This window comes from Chinchilla lanigera, unplaced genomic scaffold (genome assembly GCF_000276665.1).
Source record: "Chinchilla lanigera isolate Chin_1 unplaced genomic scaffold, ChiLan1.0 scaffold00055, whole genome shotgun sequence".
Classification (NCBI taxonomy): domain Eukaryota; kingdom Metazoa; phylum Chordata; class Mammalia; order Rodentia; family Chinchillidae; genus Chinchilla; species Chinchilla lanigera.
In genome coordinates this window covers 9,718,630-9,743,022 of record NW_004955456.1, presented here as the reverse complement: position 1 = coordinate 9,743,022, position 24,393 = coordinate 9,718,630, and the positions used below count along the sequence as shown (strand labels likewise).

At 44.9% G+C, this 24,393-nt stretch overlaps 1 protein-coding gene across 1 annotated transcript in view; it reads left to right on the top strand.

Annotated features, from left to right (window-relative positions):
- The window catches only part of Wbscr17 (Williams-Beuren syndrome chromosome region 17), a 454,663-nt gene that overhangs the window by 324,374 nt on the left and 105,896 nt on the right, over positions 1–24,393 (top strand). The window contains exon 6 of the mRNA XM_005396732.2: positions 18,587–18,704. Within this exon, the coding sequence (XP_005396789.1) occupies positions 18,587–18,704 (118 nt within the window). The remainder of the gene's footprint in view (positions 1–18,586; positions 18,705–24,393) is intronic.

The following is a 24,393-nucleotide window of genomic DNA, read 5'->3' as shown; positions in this document are numbered from 1 at the left end:
TTAGTTGAAAGTGATGTGGAAGAGTTAGAAATTCTTGGAGACTGGGAGTTTCTGTGTTGTGATTTTGAGCAGTTGAAGTCCATTCCTATCTCCCTCTGACCCCAAATGACGATGACAGTGACCTTTTCTTATGCTGCTTTGCACAGGAATTGTATAGGTTTGCCCTTGCTGACATGGGTCCTACCACCTGTTCTTCGTTTGTGAGGAGGGAGGATACTGGCTGGCTTCAGGGTGAACTTTCCCAATTATTTTCTCAGTAACTTAGATCCAAGCATCATTTCAGCCCTTGTTTTGCTCCTCTGTAAAGAGACTAATGCGTGCTGCTCCCTGCACTAAGTTACCATAAAAGAGACAAGCTTTGCAAGCATGGCACCTCCCACAAATGAGAAGCAAAGATGGTTTTGTTGGGGTCTTACACTGTCTGTATCAGACTGTGTACAGAAAAGAGCTAATAATCCTACTTCTCCCTTTTAAAACAAAGCACATGGCTTTATTGAAGTATAATTAATACACATTTTATATATATATATTTGTATATATAGAGAGACATATATACACATATTGACTACACATATTTAATGTATATATTTTGATGAGTTTGGAAATACATAGCATAATCAAGGTAGAAACATATCCATCACTTTCAAAAGTTTCTTTGTGCATGTTGGGGTTTGGGCAGGGGTGTTATTTGATTGGGTTTGTTTTATTTTTGCAGTGAGAATATGGGATCTGGGAACTTGCTGGCCTTCAGAAACTTGGATTTCTGACGTGTAGCCCCTGGTACCGAGACTGTTTGCACAAACAGTATGGGTCATGCTAGCCACCTGCATTCCTGGGACTTTGGTGCATTCTAGACAGATGGTAACTATTGGATCACCCTCCCAACAAGCCCTAGGTACTGAGCCTCTGATGAGCCTGCATGTTAGACATTTCACAAATGTTGTCACAATGCATTGATGGGATTTAAGCATTTTCTGTGTGACTCCAGTGGGAAAAGATACTTGAAAGCTGTCACCTTTGTCTCATGCACCTTTCCTTTGCTGGTTTTCCTTTGTATCCTTTTGCTGTCATAAATCCTATCCATGAGTGTGATCATATGTCAAGTCCTAGAGGCCTCCTAGGGAATGATCAAACCTGGAGGTGACCCGGAGACACCCCAACCCAGACTGTCACCAGATCTGAGGCTTAAGTACACTTGTCCCTTGGTATCAAGGGATATTGGTTCCGAGACCCCTGATGGATACCCAAATCTGCAGCTGCTCAAGTCCCTTACAAGAAATGGCATGTTTGCATAGAAGCTACTCCCACCCTCTTATGTACTTTGGATCATCTCCAGAGTCCTTGCAATGCTTACTACAATGTAACTGCTTTGTGCATAGTTATCATATTCTTGTTGTTTAGGAAATAATGACAAGAGAAAAAAGTCAGTACATATTTAGAACTGATGCAATTTTTAAAGAAATATTTTGAGCCTGTGGTTAGTTGAATCTGCAACCCTGAGACACAGAGGGCACAGGGTAAGGCTGAGCCAAGGACGCCCAGAGCTCTCCCCACCCTCCTGGGGCCTGGAGCTCAAGAGCTCGGTGCGCAGCTGTGTGTGCTAGACTCTCAGCGGGTCTGTATCTCTGAGGAAGGACAAAAGGTGACTCAGGGTAGACGAGCTGGGAAGGTCCCCACCCCCGAGAAGGAAGGATGGACTGTGGAAGCACAGGCATGTGCTGATGCTGAAGTGGGGCAGAAAGAATCTACTTCCAGAAACCCGAGGGCTGGCAGAGGGCCACGCGTCCCCCAGGCCTGTGGCCACTCCTCAGTAGTGTGATTGTCCCTGTGACAGCAACGACCAGTGCCCCCAAAGGTGAGGAAATTGATGCGGAAGGGTCAGGTGGGGAGGGAGCTCCCCAGGCCTTCTAGGACAGAGCGCATGTTCAGGTCTAGTCATGCCACTGGCTGCTGGATTTTTGCTGGGGAAATGATCTATCTCCCATTTGTGCCTCAGTTTCTTCATCTTCAGTTGCTGAGGTTGGTGGAAGGATATCTTCATTCCTTCCATCTGATATTTTAAAAATACCGTCAAATGGATGGCTTATAAACCACAGAAATTTACCTCTCACCGTTCTGGTGACCTTGGGAGGTCCAAGGTCAAGGTACCCACTAGTTTCGCAGTTGGGTGAGGCCTGCTTTCTGGTGCACAAACGATACCTTCCAGCTGCCCCCTCACCTGTTAGAAGAGGCAGAAGAGCTTCCTTGGGCCCATTTTATAAGACTCCTGACCCATTCATTCATGAAGGCTCCATCTTCCTGACCTAGACAATGCAAAGCCCAGACCTCCTGACACCAGCACATTGGGGATTGGGTTTCAACACGTAAATTCTGGAGGACAGAATGCTCGGGCCACAGCAGAGGATTGGGAAATAATGTCTCTAAATCCTCCCACTTCCCAAGCACACAACAGACGTTAACCATCAGGGTGTTGTTGGTGGCAAAGCAGCCACATTAATGGCCCTGAAGTAATGTCCTCAAGCCAGTGGCAGAAGCTGCTTATGGGGGGGGCAGGTGTGGAGAGGGCCCCAAGGCTGATAAAACCAACCAAAGTCATAGCTGTGCTGGCCTCTGTGATTACCTCTGAGTACGTTTCCCTTCTCTGGGACTTCCCAATGGGTCTGGACTTGCTTGGGACTGTGGATTTGGATTTTCTCTCTTGCTTAATGGAAACTGTTTGGAGACTCATTTTCCTAAACTTAGAGCCCAGCCCTTTGTGGGCGGCCAGCCTTGTGTGTGATCTCCCCCAGCTCCATCTCCGCCAAGCTCATCCCCACCCAACCAACAGAGCTGCTCCAAGGTGTCATCCATCAAAGTTGCTGTGAGCGTCCCATTCCCTGCTGGCTTCTTACTGGTGTGCTCTTCTGCACCTCATTTGATACGTATGCTTTCGGGGAAGCACAGTGTGTGACAAGATAAATGAAAGTCTAAAGATGCTGCTTCTGAGATGTGAGATGTGATTCCACCTGCAGCCCCCTCATCACCAGGAGCCATGGGTGGACCACTCGTGAGTGGAGAAAGAGCAAGAGGGCAATACACTTGTCAAAGGAGAGGCTATAGGTCTCATGTACGCTAGGACCGAGTGGAAAGTTACTGTGCTAGGAAAGCCAAAGATTCTAGAAGGCCACAGCAGGACTTAGGACTCAAGAAGGAGCTGACAGGGAGTGGCCTAGACACGGGCAAAGAGGCACAGACTTTTTCAGCACTGGAGTGAGGAGTGGAGCATTTGTGGAGTGGTATGTATACACAGTGGAGTACTCTTCAGCCTTCAAGAAGGATGCATCTGTGTCATCTGTAGGAAGATGAATGCACCTTGAGTCTGTAATGTTAAGTGAAATAAATCAGACACGAAAGGTTAAGTGTCGCATGGTCTCTCTCACATAAGAAACACAAAGTATAAATCATTTAAAGAGAAAAATAAAAGAAAGATGATAGGAAACAGGGAGGTAGGATTTGTGAGGATGGAAAGTTGACCTGGGGAGGGGAGAGTCGGAAGGAAGGGAGGGGAAGCGGAAGTAAAAAGGATCAAGATGCAATATGCATATGTACCAGTATCCCCTGATAAACAGATCCTTGATGCACTGCAAACGTACATAAATTTAAGAAGTTAGAAAAAGAAATTTGGAAAGGTTAACCAAGGGCCCAGTCTTGCCCCAGACAATGATTGTGAACCTTTTAGAGCTTTCAGGGATAACAAACAGCCAACTGCGGCATGCGTGCCGTTGGTCCCCCACCACAGCCTGGGAGTTGGTGTTCATTAGCAGATGTAGGGACACAGTGAAAGCAAACGAGCCCAGGAGTGACATTCAGAAGCTGTCCAGGGGTGTCGCTGAGACAAAGCATTTTGGGCATCAGATGATGTTTTGGGCAAAACCAAGCAGTGGCACTGTGCTCACAATCAGCATCTTGTGTCCTCTTCCTAGGAGCAGATCCCTGTGGAAAGGACACTTTCATTAGAGGAAAAGACAGCACGGGTCCTGTGGCGTGTTGTCTAATTACACATGGTTCTTCCCTGCCTAATTATCAGCAAGCCAGCCTTCCAGTGAAATAACTACTGCTCTTCGTTTATGCCCTTGGGCCAGGAAGCCAGTCAGAAGATGTGCATGAGAAACAGCTTGGCTTCTAAGATTCTCAGAGTTCCCAGTCTGTACTCTGGCCAAGCAGTCTTGTAGCATGGAAGACTTCTGGAAAGTCAGCATGACTCTGAAATGGGCTGCAGCATGGCTGTCCTCCCCAAACATGCTGCAGCCCATTTCAGAGTCTAAATCAATCTACTGAGTGGTTTGGCATGGTTCTGGCTAGGACTAAAGGTGTAAATGCTACAACCAACCTATGCCAGGTAGTCTGCATAAAATACAAGGGACACAGAGAGAGCTAATGTGCCCCCACCCGCCTGCTTGCCATGGGCTGATTTCTCCTTTGCAATGTCCTGCTGAAATGCTCCTCTGCCATGCCACCCTGCCTTGGAGCCAGCCAGTTATGGACTGAAACCTCTACAAACTATGAACTATTCTAAAACTTTTCTAGTTTAACTTCAGGTATTTTGTCTCAGTGAGAGAAAAGTAACTAACAAATACCCTGTTACTTCTGCCCTGGAATTTCACAAACCTTGTAAGTATATTCTCTATTCTGCCTAACTTTTAAGATAATATTTTCCATATTTTGTCTGTCTCGTTATCCTCTGAAGAGTTTTCATTAAGATTTAGGATGGAAACTATTCTGGATAATTTCCTCTGACTTGTCTTCTAGCCCAACAACATTCTTTTCAGCTGTGTCCAGTTTGCTGTTAATCTATTCATTAAGTTCTTAATTTCAGTGCCTATACTTTCTGATTCTAGATATTTCCCTTTTACCTTTTTCAAACCTTTATCACTTCATCATTTGCAGTTATGTGCCTAAATTTTTAAGCTTTCTTTTTGCCTCCTTGAGCACAGTAAACAGGATTCTCTGCAGCAACTGTCTGATACTGTAGTGGAAACATTTGGAGGTCCTGTGTCTCCCTTTTTGTTGGATTCTTTCCACAGGTCTGCCTTTGGCATCTTAACTCGTGATGCTTTTGATGGTGTCTATTTTTTTTGGTACTGGGAATCGAACCCATGACCTCAGCCTTGCCAAGCAAGTGCTTATGCCACTGAGCTATATCCCTGGCCCTCTAATTTTGTTTTGTAGATGCTAGATACTCTATTTGAAAATTGCTTATTAGATTAATTTGGAACCTAGGATCATGTTATTTTTCTATCGGTGAAAATTTTGGCTTGCTTCTGCCAGGAGCATGGGAGTGCTGGTATATCCAAGTCTCATTAATCAAAATTCAAGGTTTGAGGTTCTCTAGAAAGTCTACAGCAGGGGTCCCCAATCCCAGAGCCCTGGATTGATACTGGTTCAGAGCCTGTTAGAAACCTGGCCATAGACCACAAGGTGAGCCATGGGCAAGTGAGTGAATCCTCATCTGTATTTACAATCACTCCTATGGCTCAATCACCACCTCCTATTAGGTAGGTTGGGGCACTGGTTTCTCATAGGAGCTTGGACCCTCCTGTGAACTGCATAGGTGCACAATCTAGGTTGTGTACTTTTTTGAATCAGCCTATCACCACCTGCTCACATCCACGGAAAACGGTCTTCCAAGAAACCAGTACTCGGTGCCAAAAAGATTGGGACCGCTGAGCTAGAGGAAGTGTAGTAGTCTTAGTGGGAATTCAGGTTGTAGTTGTTCTTCAGGACAGATCTTCAGTGTCCTAACCAAAACTGGAGAGAGGTTTACCAGGTTGCCCATCATTAACAGGCAACAAAGTCTAACTTTTAACCTCTGGGTTTCTTGTGATCGTTGGTGCTAAGGATTGAACCCTGAACCTTGTATTGTTGTGTTTGTTTGTTTTTGTTTTTGTTTTTGTCTGGTACCAGGAATCGAACTCACGACCTTGCGCTTGCCAGGCAGGAACTGTGCCACTGAGCTAAATCCCCAGCCCTGAACCTTGTAAATGCCAAGCACGCTCTCTACCACTCAGCTACATCCCAGCCCTCAACTTTCTGAGGTTGCCAGCAACACAGCTCAGCCTCTGAGCCCCCCCTTCTGAACTAGAGCACCGCTGGGACAAACATAAACCCAGTGCTGCTCCTCTTTCTATCTGTTTGTTCCCTACCAGTCAGATCTCAGCTCAGTTATTTCCATTTTGTTCATCTGTAACAGTTTCATTAAGATTTTTAAAAATTTTCCCTTTAGTTGTTTTTAGCTGTCGAATTGGTCTAAATCACATAATCTTACATTCTCAGAGACAGAACTCATTATTAATTTCTTAAGCTGTGTTCCTAAGAACAGAATTCCTAGGTCTATAGCATGTCTGTTTTTAAGATTCATGAGACAGATTGTCAGATTACTTTCTACAAAAGTTGTTTTTCTTATGTGAATCCTTTATTCCTTTTTCTCCCTAGTTTTCTGTGAGTGTCTTAGAGACTGTTTTTCTACATCTAAAACCTCTAGCCTATTTTCAGTTTTAGTCAGATATTTTTAAAAGTGACTTTATTTCTCCATAGTTGAATTCAGCTTACTCTCTAGTTCTCATTTTTACTGATGATGGAAAAGAAAACTAATTTTTTTGCTGTTGTTGCAAGACAGTTCAGTTTCTTCCAGTTCAAAACTCCATCTCTTACAGGGCAATTGCTCTGTTAAATCAGGATTAAACATGCTGTTCTTTATGAAGGCTGCTCTTCTCCCTGGGACATTCTCCCTCCGCCTTCTCCCCTTCTGAGTACCCAGCACCTGAGCGAAGGGGCGAGGTTCTCCTCGGGGACCTTCACCAACTTGTCTCAGACCTCCTGATCTTGAGAATTGTGTCCCCACTGCATTCAGAGCTGATTCTTTGGTCCTGAGTCCTGGGTACAATATCCACTCACCAGTGCTCTCTTGTCTTCTCATTCCTTTTATGAGCTTGTTCTGTATTTTCTCACCCCTGCCCCTAAGGTACACAGCAACCTAAGGATTTCCTGTACACCAGGACCTGCCTGTGTTCACGGAGGATTATTATTTTAGGTCATCTTTCTGCCTGAATATCGCTCCACCATTTCTATGCATTTGCCTGGGGCATGGGACATGTGCCTCCTGGAACGTGCTGGACAGCAAGACAAGAATCCCTTTCTTTTTCCTTCTTGTCCTCGAGTCTGTTTGCAAAACCCCTCTCCACGCTCATCTATTTGAATTCAAACCTGAGCAGTAGTGCTGGGCTGAAACTCCTGCAAGAAGCCTTCCGTTGTATCTGTCTGCTTTGCCTCCAACCCAGGAAGGATTAGCCCGGAAACATCCCATAAGTCAGTGGTTCTCAACCCCGGTTAAACTGCAGAATCAGGTGTGAATGTAGACCCATCGAATCAGCAAGCTTAGGTATGGGTCATTTTTTAAAAGTTCCCCAAAGGAATTTAAGGTTTGCCAGCCTTGAAACCCACAGTCTTGTCACAGCCTCTGTCCTCTGCCTTCACCTAGAGGTTGTCCTTGATTTTTAAAGGGAGGATTTTAGAATCTAGAAATGCTTTTCTCTCTTTGGCGCCTGGTTCAAGCCCTTGAAATCCCGGCTAGCTTCAATTGTTGGTTTTATAGTCACAGCAAATAATGAACATTTTCTTTCCTTCTTCCAGCCCAGCTCTGACAGTCTCTATCCATCTGAAGGCTACAGCTGTCTCTGGATGACATAGCAAATCCAGAACAGAAAAGCCCACTCATATAATTCAAAATAAATTATTGTATTATTTTATTTGACTACTTGCTTACAGTTATTTTTACTATGAATGCAGCCCTTAAAGAAACAAGGCCATTAGAGACCTGTGGTCTTACTTGGCCGCATTTGGGCCCCTAAAGCAGTCTTTGTCGTTGTATGGTCCTTGGCTGCATCCTGTCGGCCACTGATGAGGAATGTTTTTAAGAAGCAGATTCGTAATCCCAACACTCTGGGAGGCTGAGTTCCACACATGGCACCATGAAACAGAACTTGTTCTGCGTCAGTCCTGGCAGTTGAGGGTGGCGGGGAGTTAGCCCCTTTTACAGAGGAGAAGGAAGATCCTCTCTCTTCCATGTCACTCTGCACCTGAGTCCTCTGTCCTTTTGAAAGCGACCTTCTTACAGGCTGTCTGGTACCATGCTGTTCTCTTTTTTATTTTAAAGATTAAAACCCTAACAAAACAGCAATGAAGACAAAATCAAAACAACAACAGTGATACATGCCCTCAAAGCAAAATGATGGGAATTAGCAGTGGTTGCTACATTACATGTTGTTATCTTCACCGAAGTTGCTCAGTCCACCAGACATAAGAATGTGAGATTGATCAGACAATCAAAGACAGTAACAAGTAATTAAAAAAAATTGGAAATGATGCAGAGCTTCGCCATACAAGATGGTAGGAGTTCAGCAATAGTTCTTATACTGCATATTGTTGTTTTCAGATCAGTCATTCTGATTACCAGATTTAAGAGTGCAAAATTGGTCAAGAAAAAGGCAAATTTTAAGCATTGACTGTTCCTTTCAATAAACCACAGACATCAGTAACACACCTTTTCCAGCTGTCCTTGTGTATACATATAAATTTTGTTTTTCATTTTAAAGAGAAAAGGAAAAAACCCAAAATAACCAAAATAAATACACAAACAAAACAGCATAGAGAACAATAAAAATGATACAGAATTTCAAAACAAGGGGATAGGATATTAACAATGGTTGTTATAGTACATAATGTTATCTTCAAAATGGTTGCACCGATAATCAGATATAGGCATGTGAGACTGATCAAACAATTACATATTAACAGTTCCTTTCAATAAACCAGCAGGTGTTAGTAGTTGTTCTATATCGAGTCTGCCCTCCTCCCTCGGGTTCCATAGTCGAGAAGAGAGATTGGTCACATTTTTCTGTGTAATGCTACAGAGTAAATATTTTAGGATTTTTGAGCCCAGAGGAAAAATCAAGGATATTATTTGGGTTCTTATAAATCAGAGCAAAGATCAATGAACACAAATGTTTTGTTGACAAAATCCAAAAAGTAATAATAATGATTATAATTTTTTAAATAAACCAGACCTACTAATGTGAGTAACTGAATTTTTGTTGTAAGGTACAACATTTTACTTCATCTGAGGCAAAAAGTTAGCATTGCTATCATGAAATCAGTTATAAATATTCATGTGTGAAAGACATTCATAGCTCTCTAGCCAGACAAGAACAGGCAGAGTCTTGCTGATGTCTATTCTAGATCTTTCCTCTTTTTCTCTTCCCAAAACGTCCCCCTATCCATGTCTCATCTCACAAGATAGCTAACCAGACACTTCAAAAATTATATATATAGTATATCTGAAATGTTAATGATTGGTAATGGCTTAATATGTCACCACTTCTTGAGCAACTTTGTGCTTTTACAAAAATACCCTTCAAAGGATGGCTTGTAAATCGTTTTCCCAAAGCCTACAGAAAACATGATTAGCAAAGAGCCAAAGTGTTATCCTGAGATAATTGCTTCTAGGAGACTTCTTACTGGAAAGTTTCACTGGGGTCTTTGTTTCAATAAAACAAGCCTAGGCAAAATCAATCAGCCGGGAAATGCTTTTGAGACTGGCAGCTTCCATCCCCACTGGCATCTTCTGCATCTGTGAAAAATCACACTCCAGAGAGATGAGCGTTTCCTTTACCCTCAGAAAGGAAAGGCTCTTAATACCCAGACAGTTCACTTCCCAATCTGGAGGAAGTTGTTGTTTCAGTGTGAATTATCATCCCAGCAACAGAAGTGAAAGTGCTACCTCCATTGAAGGGAAAGCGCAGGCCTTTGGGCCTTATTTTCTTGTGAGCTATTTGTGTGCTGGAGACAGCCGTTGATTTTTCTTTTAAAGGCAGGGGTACTTACCCTTTTGGTATTTATACGTATAGCAGAAGCAAATGGAACTCTGGGTATTAAATTACTGTACTGTATGCCAGTTGAGAATTCTATAGAAGCCAGCCAACTCCTTCTCCAAAATTATATTTTTAGTGTTTAGCAGCTGCAAGTTCCCAGAAATCTTCAAAGCGGGACCACTTATTCCGCCCAGTGAGAGAGCTCTTAGCTGCTGCCAGTTTTAGATGATCTGCTTGGGAAGCGGTAGGTTACCGAGCAGGGTGTGAAGGCAGAGCCACAGGCTTGCTCCTGGCTCCACACTTAATTTGCGCACGTCTGTGCTTGGCCGGGTCATGTCCCCTCTGTTACAGCTTGGATATTCAATGTCCCCCAAGGGCCCATGAGTTAAGGCTTAGTGCCCAGGCTGGTGCTATCAGGAGCTGGTAGCATCTTTGAGAGAGAGTGCCCCTCAGGAGTTCTGCAGGTCACTGGGGGTGTGGTGTTGAAGGGGACTGTGGGACTGGGTCCCTTCCTCTTATTTTACTCTCTGGCAAGAAGATAAAGTAGTTTCATTCCACCACATGCACCTTGCCACTGTCATCCAGGATCCCCTCTCACCAGAAGAAGCCCAAAAGCAATGGATCCACCTGGTCATGGCTTGGAACTTGCCAAACTGTGAGCCAAACTAAACCTTCTGTCTTTGTAATTTGGTTATTTTGGCTGTTTGTGATAGTGACAGAAAGCTGACTAATGCAATCCCTGAGCCCCAATTTCTTCAGCCATAAAATGGGGCTAATAATGTCTACCAGTAGGGCTACTTTGGGGGTTGGTGATAATTGTGAATTGTCCTAAGGTAGCACCAGATACATGAGGTGCCCCTTGCGGGCCTGAGTGAGAAGCTCCCCCTAGTTCTCCCATTTGTCACCCCTGCCCTGTCTGTTGATCACCCTTAGCATACTGGATTTGCATCCACAACAGAACCTGCTGTGTTTTCTAGGAGGTGATAGCAAAGGATTCACGGTGTCACATCATACACCAAAACAAATGGATTTTGGTTAACCAAACTATCTGTTGCCAAAGAAGTTGGCATACAACCGTCCCTGGGCATCTGAGACGGATTAGTTCCAGGCTTCTACATGATTGCTCAAATCCATGGGTGCTCAAGTTCCTTATATAATTGGTATAATATTTGCATAAAACCTGTGCACTTCCTCACATACTTTTTAATTCATTTCTAGATGACTTACAATACCTAATACAACATACATGCTATGCAGAGAGTTGTCATATTGTTTAGGGAATAGTGATTTCTGAGTCTGTGCAATACAGTTGCAACTATTTTTTTAAATTTTTTTAAATCTGCAGTTAGTGAAATCCATGGTCACAAAATTTGTGAACTACCAGAATACCCAGTATTCTGATTCAGGGCTGATCATGCCCTAAGAACAAGTTTTCAGAAATTCATACTGAGGCAACTCTAGGAATGTTATAGAGTTTTAAATGCTTTTCTTGCAAATGAGGCTTTGAATGAGAAATGAGCCTAGGTATTGGTTGAAGCAAAGCAGAGACCAAAGAAAAGGGCAAGTGTTTGAGTTTGAGGTCGGAGAAAAGCAGTGAGCTCCAGTGAGACAGGCTGTGTAGAATGATAAGAAGAGAAGAAGTAAGCCCATGCTCCCTGGGTCAAGAACCATCAGCAAGACACAAATTTGGAGACCAGTGCACCAGAGAACAAAGGCTGAGGGGTTATTGGATTCTACGAGGAGAAAGGCAAGAGGCAAAAAGTGGTCAGACAAGGCAAGAGGCAAACACCAGCACTGACGGTGGAGACCAAGAGAGCTAATTGCACAGCGCCAGGCGTGCACCCAGCCAGGAGCACGTAACTGAACCGAGGAGGAGGGGCCAGCAGAAGACATTTCTCTGCAGAGACTTCCAGCTGACCAAGAGGCAGGGGTCAGCAGAGCCTCCAGTCTCTAGCTCCTGCTCTTCCCAACACTCCAGAGTCTGTTCTTCTTGGCCTGAGCCAGGAGATGTAACACGGGCCACCACAAAGTTACAAAATATTTTTACTAAAAAAACAAACAAGAAAGAGTGTCTACTAGGATGGTATCCAGTGCTTTTATATCCTCAAGTGCTTGGGGCTTAGTCCAACAAAGGCTTCCTGGATTGCATGCTAATCGGATCAACGAAAGAATGGATGTTCTTGATCCCTGCCCAAAAACCTTCTCTTGCAAATAACAGCAAGGCCTTCAGAACTGAGCGTGAGATTCAGCGGGAAGAGTGGTGCCAGCTCCGACCTTGACACATGCAGCTGTGGGGCGTGGTGGCGTTGAAAGGGGAACTGGAATCAGGAGCACCCGGTATGGGCATGGACAGCTGTCTCTAAGGAGACAGTGCCTGGAAGCAGATGGATCACAGGGGGCTTTGAGGGATGTGTGAGCTGCCAGGAATGGTCCGGTCCTCACGGGAAGCTGATCCTGAACATTGTTTTGGGGGAGGGTGTGTGGCTGGATCATGGTCACAGGTAGCAAGAGGAGGAGGTGAATCTTGTCTAGTGAAGAGATCTGCCTCGGCTCAGAGCACACAGGCTATGCAATTGCAGCAGAAGTAAATCTGGCTAATCCAGAAACCAGTACATGGGACCTTGTTGGGGTGTGGACATTCACTTTAGTGTGCTGAATTTGGGGTGGGGGAAGGTAGATTTTTTTTTTTTTTTTTTTTTTTGAAGTGCTGGGGATTGAATCCAGGGCGTTTGCATTGAGTTACATCCCCAACCTTTTTATTTTTTATTTTGTAGCAGGGTCTCGCTAAGTCACTAAGTTTCCCAGGCTGGGCTTGAACTTGCCGTCCTCTTGGCTCAGCCTCCCTGAGTGCTGAGATTACAGGTGCGTGCCACCACCGCCCCCAGCATTGGGCTGATTTCTTAGGGAAGCAGGAAGGGAGGTCATCAGCGGAGGGCGAGGGAAAAGGAAAAGACACTGGAGGTTTGGGGAAGGAGAGGAGGGGCAGCTTGGAGCTTGAAGTGTGATCAAAGGGCAGCACTGGAGACTCAACGCCCTGAATTTAGAGTGAAATCAGCCCACGCGGTATGTGTTTCTGTAGCTCCATCCAGCTGTGCACAGCGTGAGGAGTGGACAGAGCTGTCTCCTTTGCCACCACTGGGCTTTTGCCAATTGAGAACAAAGTGAGAAGACGACTCCAGGGTACCATGACAACACCAGACCGTGGCTTTGAGCTGGGCAAGGCCACTGTCAGGTGCCAGGGCCAGTGTGTGGGAGACCGCAGTGGGGTAGGAGGGCCAGAGCTGGAAAGACAAGGGCAGCGCAGGCAGACTTGAGTGCTTCTGGTTAGAGAGGGCAGATGAGCTTTGGTTCTCTGCTTTTGCCGAGATGTATTTTCTGTCAGGCCATGTCATTGTGTTTTGTAATATAAATTAATTTTTTTTCAAAAGGCAAGAAGTGGGCTGGGGGTTTAGCTCAGCGGCAAAGCGCCTGCCTGGCAAGTGCAAGGTCGTGAGTTCGGTTCCCGGTACCGGAGAAAAACCAAAAAAAAAAAAAAAAACCAACAACAAAAGGCAAGAAGTTGGCTTTGAGGGCAGGGAGGACCAGGTGAAAGGAGGATGTCTCACAGAGGATGATTCAGAAAGTCAAGATGGACAATGGGACGGATTTCAGGAAGGCTCAGTTGTCCAGAGTGGCTAAGCTAAGGCTGGAAAGGACTGAGAAGGGCAGGGGTGCTGAGGAGACACTGAACTTCAGAGAACAGGGAGCCATTGAGGGATGTTGAGGAGGAGCAGCCACAGAGATGCCCTTGGTCACCTATAAAAGGAGGATCTTTTGAAACTGAGACAGCCTCATATCTTTGTAGGGATTCCTGGGACTGCCATCCCCTCTTTACTGACTCTCTCATCTTGTGCTTCTGTCTGTCTGTCTGTCTGTCTGTCTCTCTCTCTCTCAGCAGGAACTGTTGTGTGTGTTGCATATATTTTGTGTAACAGGAACAATAAAAGCAATTATTTTTAATTTCTTTTCTTCTCCTCTGTAATGGAGCTATTAGGCTTTGGCAGATTCCTTAATATGATTATCATTTTGAATGCTTCTGAATTGAAATGTTTGCGCTCATGGTGGTAATCGCAGCTGAGTTTGAAGGATGGGGCTGTGTGCGCACATTCTAGGATCTCATCAGCCCCAAAGTGCCATCGACTGCGGCTCGCTTGGTTGGGCAGGTGGCGAGGACACCACTGTGGAGAGGAAATGGGACCGGGCTTGGCTGATTGAAAGGACAAGGCTCGCTAACCTGCCACGGGTTACAGCACGTCCCAGGTGGGGCAGGCCGTGGCTTCCTCCTGGAGGTCTCCTTCTCCCAGACAGGGGAGAATGACGACTGCCCATTGTCAGTCTGCTCAGGTAGCTCGAGAACTCCAGTCACTAGCGACACTGCTTGGCCAAGCCAGGGGTGAGGATGTCTTTTAACCATTTATGAGGCAAGATAAAACTATACCGTGAATATTTACATTGCAAAATTTATTTCACTAAAAGGCACATCGCCATGAATCGCCCTCAGAATCCTCCCCCTTACTTTCAAAACACTCATCCCATAATTCTTGCCAGTTTCTGAAACAGTTCTGGACTCCTCTTTCCTGCGCATCTTTATGAGGTGTGATAAAAAATGCCCTCCAACGGGAAGGCAAGCTGAAAAGCATTATAATTCGTCCTTATCCACCTTGTTCAGATCTGGCACCCAGCGACTTCTGGCTCTTCCCCAGAGTCAAGAGGACCATGAAAGGCAAATGTTATGAATCAGTTCTGGACATGGAAGCAGCCATGACAGTGCAACTAAAGACACTCGTGAAAAAGGACTTGCAGAACTGCTGCAGAAAGTGGCACGAATGATGGGATGAGTGTGTTCAAAGTGAGGGGGAGAACTGTGAGGCAGGTTCGTGTAGTCTCCATGCAGTTCGTCGCGGCAGCTCCTGCACCATAGGGAAGGCCCAGGCCTGGTGTGATGGGACTGTGGCCTTCTACTTCTGATGGGCGTGATAAGCCACCTCCTGGGGACGCATGTCGGAGCTGCTTCCTGCCTCGCCTCTAGTCCCTGTCCAGTTGTTCTTTACACTGTGGCAGATTTCAATTGTAACCTTTACGGGATCTTTTCACATGACACCAACAGCAAAAAGCATCCCTGTTTGCTCCACAGCCTCCTACCCTGTCTTCTGGTGGCCTTTCATGATGGGCCCTGGCACCAGCCTGACTGGCTAAACTGTGCTGGCCTTGTTTCAACAAGGAGGCGTGAGGTGACCTCGCCAGTGTACTGTAGGAAGCCCTGGGCATTTTCAGGTGGAAAGTGGTCCAAGATGCTGAATGGAGCAGTTTCCCATAGAGAGGGGCTGAGGGAAAGTTCCTCTCTGATACATCTCCCTATCACCTCCAGCTGAAAAGTACCATCCCAGTAAAACCCAGTTACATTAAAATATCAGACTGCTTGACGGGGAAGATGTTACCCAAAGGGCAACCGGAGAAGGATCTGGAAGGGAGAGAAATCCGGAAGTGATGAGCTTTGGATCCTTTCCTCGCGTCTTCTGTCCCCTCCCTCCCCTCTGCTTCCCTCCCGCTCCCTCTGTAGCATTTCCTCTTCCTCTCTCTCCCTCATCTGCCCTCCCTCCCTTTCCTCCCGCTTCTCTTCCCTTCTCCCTTCCAGCCTCGCTGTCCCTTTGCTCCCTGAGGCTTCCCGGAGCCCCTCCCCACCAGGCATCCTCACCCAGATCTGTTCACTCCATCATTTCTTCCGCTGGGCTTAGCAGGTGCCTGCCCCATGTCACACGTGACAGCAGCTGCAAGAGTCACACGGGCCAGTTTCAGGGATGACTTTTCTGCTCGCAGGAAGGGACCTGATAGGCGGCTGTAGAGAAGACTCCACAGGATGGTTGTCCTGGTGGGAACACAAACCCTAAGTCCCACCTCTGTAAGTCAGACTCAGTGATTCTGAGGTGTGTTCGTGCGTGGGTGTGTGCGGTGTGGGGATGCAGGACTGAACCTAGGGTCTTTGAACTGAGCTACATCCCCAGACCTCTTTATTTTGAGACAAAGTCTCACTAAGTCACTAAGTTGCTCAGGTTGGGCTCAAACTTGGCAACCCTCCTGCCTCAGCTTCCCAGAGCGCTGGGATGGGATTACAAGTGTGTACCACCATGCCTGGCTAGAAGCTGTTTTCTAAGAAGCAACAGAGATGTTGGTGATGCAGAGGGACCTGGCACTGTCCCTGGGAAGCATTTTTGCTGCCCACAGGGCTGTGTCAAACGTGATTCTTTCATGTGTGGCTTGCCTCTTCCCTGTGATGTTAACTTCCCTGCCTTCCCCTGAGAGGTTGGAAAACGCCAAGGCTTGGAGCTGGTCCTAAGTACACATGCTTGTCATTGTCGAACGTTTTCAGACTCCAGGCATAGGCTTTAGGGAGATTGCTCATAATTGCTGTGTAGAAAACAGTTAACCCCAGGGTCTGTTTGTCTCTCACGGTCTGCACTCTGCAGACTGCAGGATGCCCCGGGTCATCTCTGCTGTGCGTTTGCCTCCTGCAGCTGCAGTCGCTTGCACACAAGGGGCCAGCAGAGCTCCTCTAACATGGCAGCCTCTACCCTTAGTTAGTGTAGGATGCTGCAGCTCCAGCTCTCAGCACTGTCTGGATTTCAGGCTCCTGTAGAAACCTGGGTTTGACTGACCCAGTTTGCGTTTGGTGCTTTCTCTATTTTGGTTGCTTGAGACAAGAGATGGATCCATGCAATGCCCTTCCAGTCCTGGGAGGAAGTGATTGACCATGGAGGGCACTGCCACTGCTGGTGTAGTAAGGGGCGTTACAGCTGTAGCTGCAGAGGGCAGTGTCCTATGTACATCAGTGCAACTGGCAAAAGCATTCTGGGAAAACCTGGAGAGGCCTCGCAGAAAGAAGAAAGGAACATTTTTGCTCTTCTGCTCTGTGCTCTGGGCGTGTTGCATACCTACTTATTTAATCCATGCAGCAGTATTCTGTAGCGATCAAAACGAGCTCTCGAGCCTCTTGTAAACTTCACACAGCTACACTAGCAGTGCCAGTGGTCAACACTGACCCCTGTGCTTCTCCTGGGAGCCCCACACTGCTTCACCACATGGGCACCAAGAGGACCTCCACGTAATCAGAAATCTGGGCCCTGAGGTCAAGTCAAGTTAGAGATCAGGATGAGCCAGTGAGGCGCTAAAACTACAGCCCACACTTAAGCTCAAGCAAACTCCACTCATCGCTCTGGGCGGCACAAGGGCCACCTACGAGAGCGGTCTGTTCTGCCCAGGAGAGCATCTTGCTGGTATTTGGGGCTTTGGCAATGTGAGGGTTCACCAGCCCCTCCACAAAGCCTCTTTTGAAGAGCATACGGGCTTTGAAGTTAGACAGGTTCTGAATTTTATCCTGTGACTCAGAGAAGTTTGCTTAATCTCCATGTGGCTCTACTGTTGAAGAGGTGTTTCTGCCTTCCTCATGGGGTGGGGGGTTTCCAGGGCAGAGACAGTGCTTTGTGCCTTGTGCTTGATATAACAGGTACTCAGTACATGGTTACCATAATAATATACCACTGTAATATTTTTATATTTACTCTTAGTTTCTTGAATGAAGGAAGTCAAGGGAAGTTCCTTAGATATAGAAGATGCTGAGAAATAGTTGCTGAATAAATTTATTATACAAGGATACCCAGGGCTGGGGATATAGCTCAGTGGTGAAAGTTCCTGCCTGGCAAACATGAGGTCATGAGTTCAAATCCTGGTACCAAAAAAAAAAAAAAAAAAAAGGATACCCATAAATCGGGAAACAGGGCCAGAGGCATAGTAAGGACTTCTTGGTATTATACTGCACTACCTGATGTAATGCAATGTGTAGCATGTGTCAGTGGGTTGCCCCTCACTAACAGTGCAAGCAGCGTGGCTCACTAATGCAACGTTTCCATCCACCCTGCACACATATCCTCTAGTGATATTGCCTCTCGTGATTCTGTCTCTAGTTCCCATTGTGTCAACTTGTCTATCCCATAAGAACCAATCATATGGATTTACATATGTGAGAATAAAGTAATAATCTCTGCTTTCAGAATTCAAGGTTCCCTGGAGGTGTCCTTTCTGTCTCTCCTGCCCCCTCTCTGTTACCTGAGGTCATCTCTCTGTCATTTATTACTGATACCCATGGACACCACTGGCTTCCTCTCTGAGTCTGCTCCCTCCTTTCTACACCAAGCACCCTGACTGATTTTCTGCCAGCATAGCATGGAGATTGGATCCTTTGCTTTTGATTTTTCCTCTCCAATTTCCCTTCGCACTCCTGGCTTGCTAAATCTCTTCTACGTCCATGGTGGAGAGTGGAACGGGTTCACCAGCCCCTCCACTCCCTGCTCCTCCTTCTGAACTTCCTTGAGACTTCCCATGGACCTCCACGATGTTACCATGATGCAGTGAGAACCACTTGCATGAGTGCAGACATCATGTGATTTGCGAGACCCAGCCCTCATCCAGTCTGTGAAGGAGCTGGGATGGCCCTACATGTTTCAGCTCCCCTAGTTTTTCTGCAGCTAAAAGGTAGAGATGGGAATGTAGAAATGGACTTGACTTGATTTTTCCGGAGAAAATCAGCCTCCAGAAGGACACCTGCTGCTGGGACTCCAATGAGCTTAGCTTCTCTCTCTCTCCCACAGAACGCCTGCTATGATTGGCTGCTCCTTCGTGGTCAACAGGAAGTTCTTTGGTGAAATTGGTCTTCTGGACCCTGGGATGGATGTGTATGGAGGAGAAAATATAGAGCTTGGAATCAAGGTTTGTGAAATGGCGTGTCTTCCTCTTGATTTATTGGTGGTAGTGAGCAGAGTTGCTTAGTCGTCGTTAAGGTATATTTAGGGCCCTTGGAGTTGATGAACGGTAGATTTAGTCCACCTCACCACTCCTAGGGAGGTGTCTAAGCACAGTGGTCACTTCTTCTCAGATAGAGGAACCTGGGTTTTGCTTTTCTAGAGATTAACTAATTTGTTTCATTCCTTGGTGACCTGTTCCGAATGTTCACCGGAAAGTTTGGTTCTTACTTGCATCCAATTTTGCTTTCTCCTTAAATTTTCTTAAAATTAAGTGACCTACTTGAACTAATAACTCTACCCTGGGTACTTCAGTTATTTGTTTCCATGGTAGATTTATAAGATGCTGGAGGAGGGAAGCCTCATATTCTGGGGATCCCCCATTTCCCAGAAATGCTTCTGGTTGGTGCAAACACAGGAGGGAACAGAATGAACCTATTACTGGGCTCCCAGCTGAGATCAGCTCCAGTTACAGCTTCTGCACTGGGTTCTACTTAGCATTTTGTTTGCAAAAGTAATTCCACTGTTTAAAAAAAAAAAAAAGTTGGAAACCATTGGTGCATTCCAGCCTCTCCATTTTAGAGTTAAGGTAAATAAGTCCCAAGGGGACCAAAGACAAGAAGATGCCTTAGTCCTCGTGACAATAATTCCTTACTGGACCAAACTTTGATCAGGCTCCAGAACTTTTCTCCTAGGCCTATCTTTGTATTTCCTGATAGAATCCAGTTTTAGCAAGAACCTATTAAGTAGGCTTAGCAAGAACCATACACCCTGAATGTCTGATCATTGTCCACATCTGATCAGGTGCCTAATCCTCCACCCTGCACCCCCACACCATGTTCCATCCTTTTTTACTGTCTCCAGAATGAATCCTACAGAGCAGAATCTCCTGTAGTCTTGTGTGATTAGTAATTTTCCATCCACTGGCCCCCAGTGTGCTCCTGTGCTATAAATTCCCACTTCCCCATGCTATAATGAGAGTTGAGCCCAGGTTGTGCCCTTTGTTACAGAATCTCATTACCACCTACACCCATCAAAATTGCTGAGAATCATTTCTTCCTTTAACAAGTGTCATTAACTTTTTTGTTACCACCAATAATCACCAAACAGTGGATTTGCTTCTTCTGTCTGTTGTACCCAATATTAATGTTAGGAGGAAGCCAGGCTGGGTCTCTGTGTCACTGCTGTCCGTCCTGAACCCCCGTAGAGTTGGGCAAAACTGTCTTGCATACTTGGGAAGCAGGATTCTTGTGAACAACTCAGGACACAACTGTAATGTTTCAGGCTTATTACATTCCTTTTTGTTTCCTCTACTGCAGTCTTATTTTTATTTTATCTAAGTGGGGACCCAGTACGTAACCAGGAGCCTCAATCAAACAAAGCCTGCTCTCTTCATCTGATCTCACTGGTTTTCCCTAAATATTCAGTATTGATCACCCATTTTTTGACACCTATTGGACTTCCCATCTGCACTTGACCTCCCTTTTGCAGGATGAAAAGCTTTGTCTCCCCATATAGTAAACAGACGGTGAACAACCATTGTAATGAACCCCCCAGGTTGCATGAGTGAGGCGGATGTTTGGGACCATCCCTGAATCCTAAAATCACTCCCTTTTCAAGACTGCAGACTCTTCTTCCTGTGCCTCCAATTCCAGAGGGTTCTTTCCTCAGTGGTATTTGCATAAGATTTTCTCTTAAAGCCTCACAATTCAAAAGCCCACAAGCATAGCTAATATATTCATCATTCCTCCATTTTGAACTTAATTAAAGGAAAAGATCTGGACCCAGCATGCTGAGCCTTTGCCTGCAACTTAAATTGCACCCCTCCTATTTTCTCCTTCCTCCCTGTACTTTTTTGCCTCTTTCTTCCCTTTGTACTCATCAACTTCCAACACACCATGGAATTTACTTTCTCGTATGTGTATTGCTTTTCTCTCTCTTCCCTTCAATGAAGTCCCTGCATTGCAGTTTTCCCACTGCAAGCTCTGTGGAGCGCAGACACCTTTTTCTCACCTTTGCATCCCAACCATATAGGACCAAGCCTGGTTCATGGCTCAGTGCATATTTGTTAAATGAATGATTGAACAATTGAACATGAGTAGAAGCAGTGAAATGAGAGAGACATGCCAAATTGGAAGGCAGTGATGGTCACATGGGAGGTGAGGCTGTGTGAGTTCAAATAGCTTCTTGCAGGTCCATATCTATGAGGGCAAGAAGTTAAAGGATGCCCTGTATGGAAAGAATTGAGTTTCCCTTTTTTTTCTTTCATTTTATTTTAAAGACCACAGAGAGTGAATATATCTTGAGAAAGACATCAAGTAAGCCATTACCAGCAGAGCAGAGAGCAGGTGATGGGTGAAACACTGTCCCTGGGGAGGGAGAAGTACAGGTGGAGAGATTGCTGGGACAAGAGGAATGTGCTCAGATTTGAGTGCCACTGTAGGCTTCTCCCTAAGGACAACTAAGACTGTGACAGCAGAAGTCATTGTTAAGGCTGGCTAGGTAGAAGATGTTAATTTCCTCACAAAGGCATTTGCTTTTGTTTTTAACCTGGAAATTTATTTTACTAACCTTACTGAGCTATTACTGACATAGAATTGTGTGTGATTAATATGTGCAATATGACATATATCACATAAATGATAACCACCATCGACCTAATTAGTATATCCATACCTACATAGTTACCACTATGTGGGGGATATATTGGTCACTTTCCTGTCACTGGGACAAAATACCCAACACCAGAACCTTAAAGGAGGAGAAGTTTATTTTGGTTCATGGTTTCAGAGGGTTGAGTCCATGAACAGCAGGCTGTAAGGCAAAACTGGCATGGTACAAGGGCCTGGTGGAAGGAAACTATTTAACCCATATGAGCTAGAAAGCAGAGAGAGAGAGGAGGAGCCAGTGACAAGAATACACCCTTCCAGTATATTCATGCCCTCAGTGATTCTCCCTGCAGCCAGGTTCTACCTCCTAATAGCATATTCAGCTATGAATTCAAAACGATGAATCTGCTGATGAGCATAGCACCCGCCTTGTCAAATCGCCTTTGAAATGCCCCATTCCTGAACATGTGAGACTTTAGGAGAACATTTTATTTTATTTTTGATATTTCAGCTTTATATTCCACATAGGCCAAAAATTTAAAAGTAGAATATTGGTGAATAGTGGCTCCAAAAAGTTGTAGAAGTCGGCCAGACTTTGGCAGCGTTTGGCATAAGCCTTTTATTTTTAATATTAACCTCTTTTGTGCAGAGATGTTAACCCAAGTACAGCAGGTAGAATTGAAGAGCAAGCAGATTCCTTCCTTAATAAGAATTAAAATTAAAATTTTTAAATTTTTAAAAAATTTACAAGGCTGGGGATGTAACTCAGTGCAGAGGCCCTGAGTTGCTCAATCCTCACTACTACCAAAAATTAAAAGGTGTTCTCTTTAATTTTACAAACTATACTCCTTCTCCTTTGATATTATAATATTTTATGTTGCTCAGGGCACAAATTATTTGAGTAATAAGTGTATTCTTAAGGTATCTCTCCCTTTTGCTTGAAAAATTCAGAACTTTCTGTAAATATGTATATATATATATATAATTTTCATGCAACACACACATAAATTTACATAAACAGTTTTATTTATAAGAAAGGACAAACATCCTATGTTTTAGTTAACATTTTAATGTATATTCTCCTATAATAGCACATGCTGTAAGAAAAGTGCTGATATGAGAACAGTGTCTTTTCCTGCTGGTTTTTGCACATGTTTCTTGGTGATTTCTGTCACCAAAAAGAGGCCCATCTATGATCTTTCTTATCGTTCCCAAGAATTTTTTGTTACTTAATTTTATCCTCAGTACATATTGTGTCACGAGAAGAGAGAGAATTTAAAGACTTCATGTGTTTTAAGAAAAAAAAAAATAGTAGAGTTGACTCTCAGGGTATTGCTTGGATCATTGACAGCTTGTCTGTGACCAAAGCAGTCAATAGAGTGAAGGCGAAGAAAGGTTTCTGGGGTTGAGAAAATAAGTAAGATTAGAAATTGGAAGCTTTCTTTTCAGTTCTGAGTAACATTAATCAGAAGCTATAACCATGCATATGATAGTAACATGTCTAAATGTTAAGAGAAAAAAAATGTCCAGAGAGAGAAGAGATAGGTTACCTTTAAATGATGTAAAATCAGGTGGCTTCAATATATCAGTCAGTTTGAGAAGAAAAGACATTAACTCCTCTGAACCCTTCTATAAATGGCTGCACCCAGGACTGCTAAATCCTGTCAGGTAGGTATTGCTAAGGGGAGGCAATGAAAAGGCTCTTTTCAGATCTTCTAAACTATCAGAAAATGCTTAAACTTAATATCTTAGCTTCCTTTACTCAAGAATCCCAAGGACTGAATAAAGGCAGAGTTACTATATATACACACTGGTTGAAATATTTGGGAAACAGAGGACCCACTGTGGAAGTAAACAAATAGGAGGACTTGAAAGTGCACAAATGTGGTTACCTTCTTGCCTGATCTGACCCAGCCCCACACCTTTCCATGGTGTAACCTTTGCAGGGACCTCTTGCTGAGTTCCTCAAGACTTCACCGCCAAAGGATTCAGAAGCTAAGTCTTCATTGCTCTGGCCATGTCATGGTGCATCATGGCAGAGGATAGGTGTATTTTAATTTATGCAAGGTAATAATAACATTCTTAGAAAGCAGAATTTATTGGATACCTAATTTCTAGCTTCATAGTTCATGATGCCTCTGTGTGACACCATACCTCTAAGGAGGAGAGGTGCCATATTTATGATTCAGTTGAGACCAGGTTGGCATTCCTGCCATCTTGGCCACCTCAGTCTATCTGAGTTCAACACACTTATGATCAGAAGGACACCCTACAGACTCAGCCATGGCAGTTCCTGAACCAACTGGAATAACCTCAGCAGTAGATTTGGGCACTTGTTTCTTTCAGATCAGTCATTTAGAAGTTATGAGCCCGCTGGGGTGGCCAAAACCTCAAGCCCTCAAAAGAACACTGTATTGGTTACTTTCCTGCCATTGGGACAAAATACCCAACACCTACAATTTAAAGGAGGAGAGGCTTACTAGGCTTATAGTTGCCGGTGGGTTCAGTCCATTGTTGACTGGGTCCAATATAGAAATGGCATGATGGAAGGTGATGGTTGAGGAATACTGCTCACCTCATGGTAGTCAGGAAGACGAAAGAAGAGAAAACCCAGGCACAGAACTGCAGACTTCAAGGTCACGCTCCAAGTGAGCCACCTCCAATCAGGTCCCACGAGCTAAAAGCATATTCAGCTGTGAACCCACACATGGATGAATCCATTGAGGAGTACAGTACCCCCCATGATACAATCACCTTTCACACACAGGAGACTTTGGGGAGACATTTTAGATCTAAACCGTAACGAACATGGAATTCTCCCACTCACACTGGCCTCTCCGCCTCCTCTGTTCTTAGTTTTGCTACTCCCTTGTCGACATGTAGCTCTGACAAGACACACTGTGACTGTTGCCCTGCTCAAGGCTGCTCCCCCATGATTTTGGGATTCACCACAAAGCATCTGTGTTAAACAGATGAATACCACCTTTCCATTTGCCATCTTGAGATTTGGCATCAACAACTCTGATGTCCAGCAGCCTCTTTTGGCTT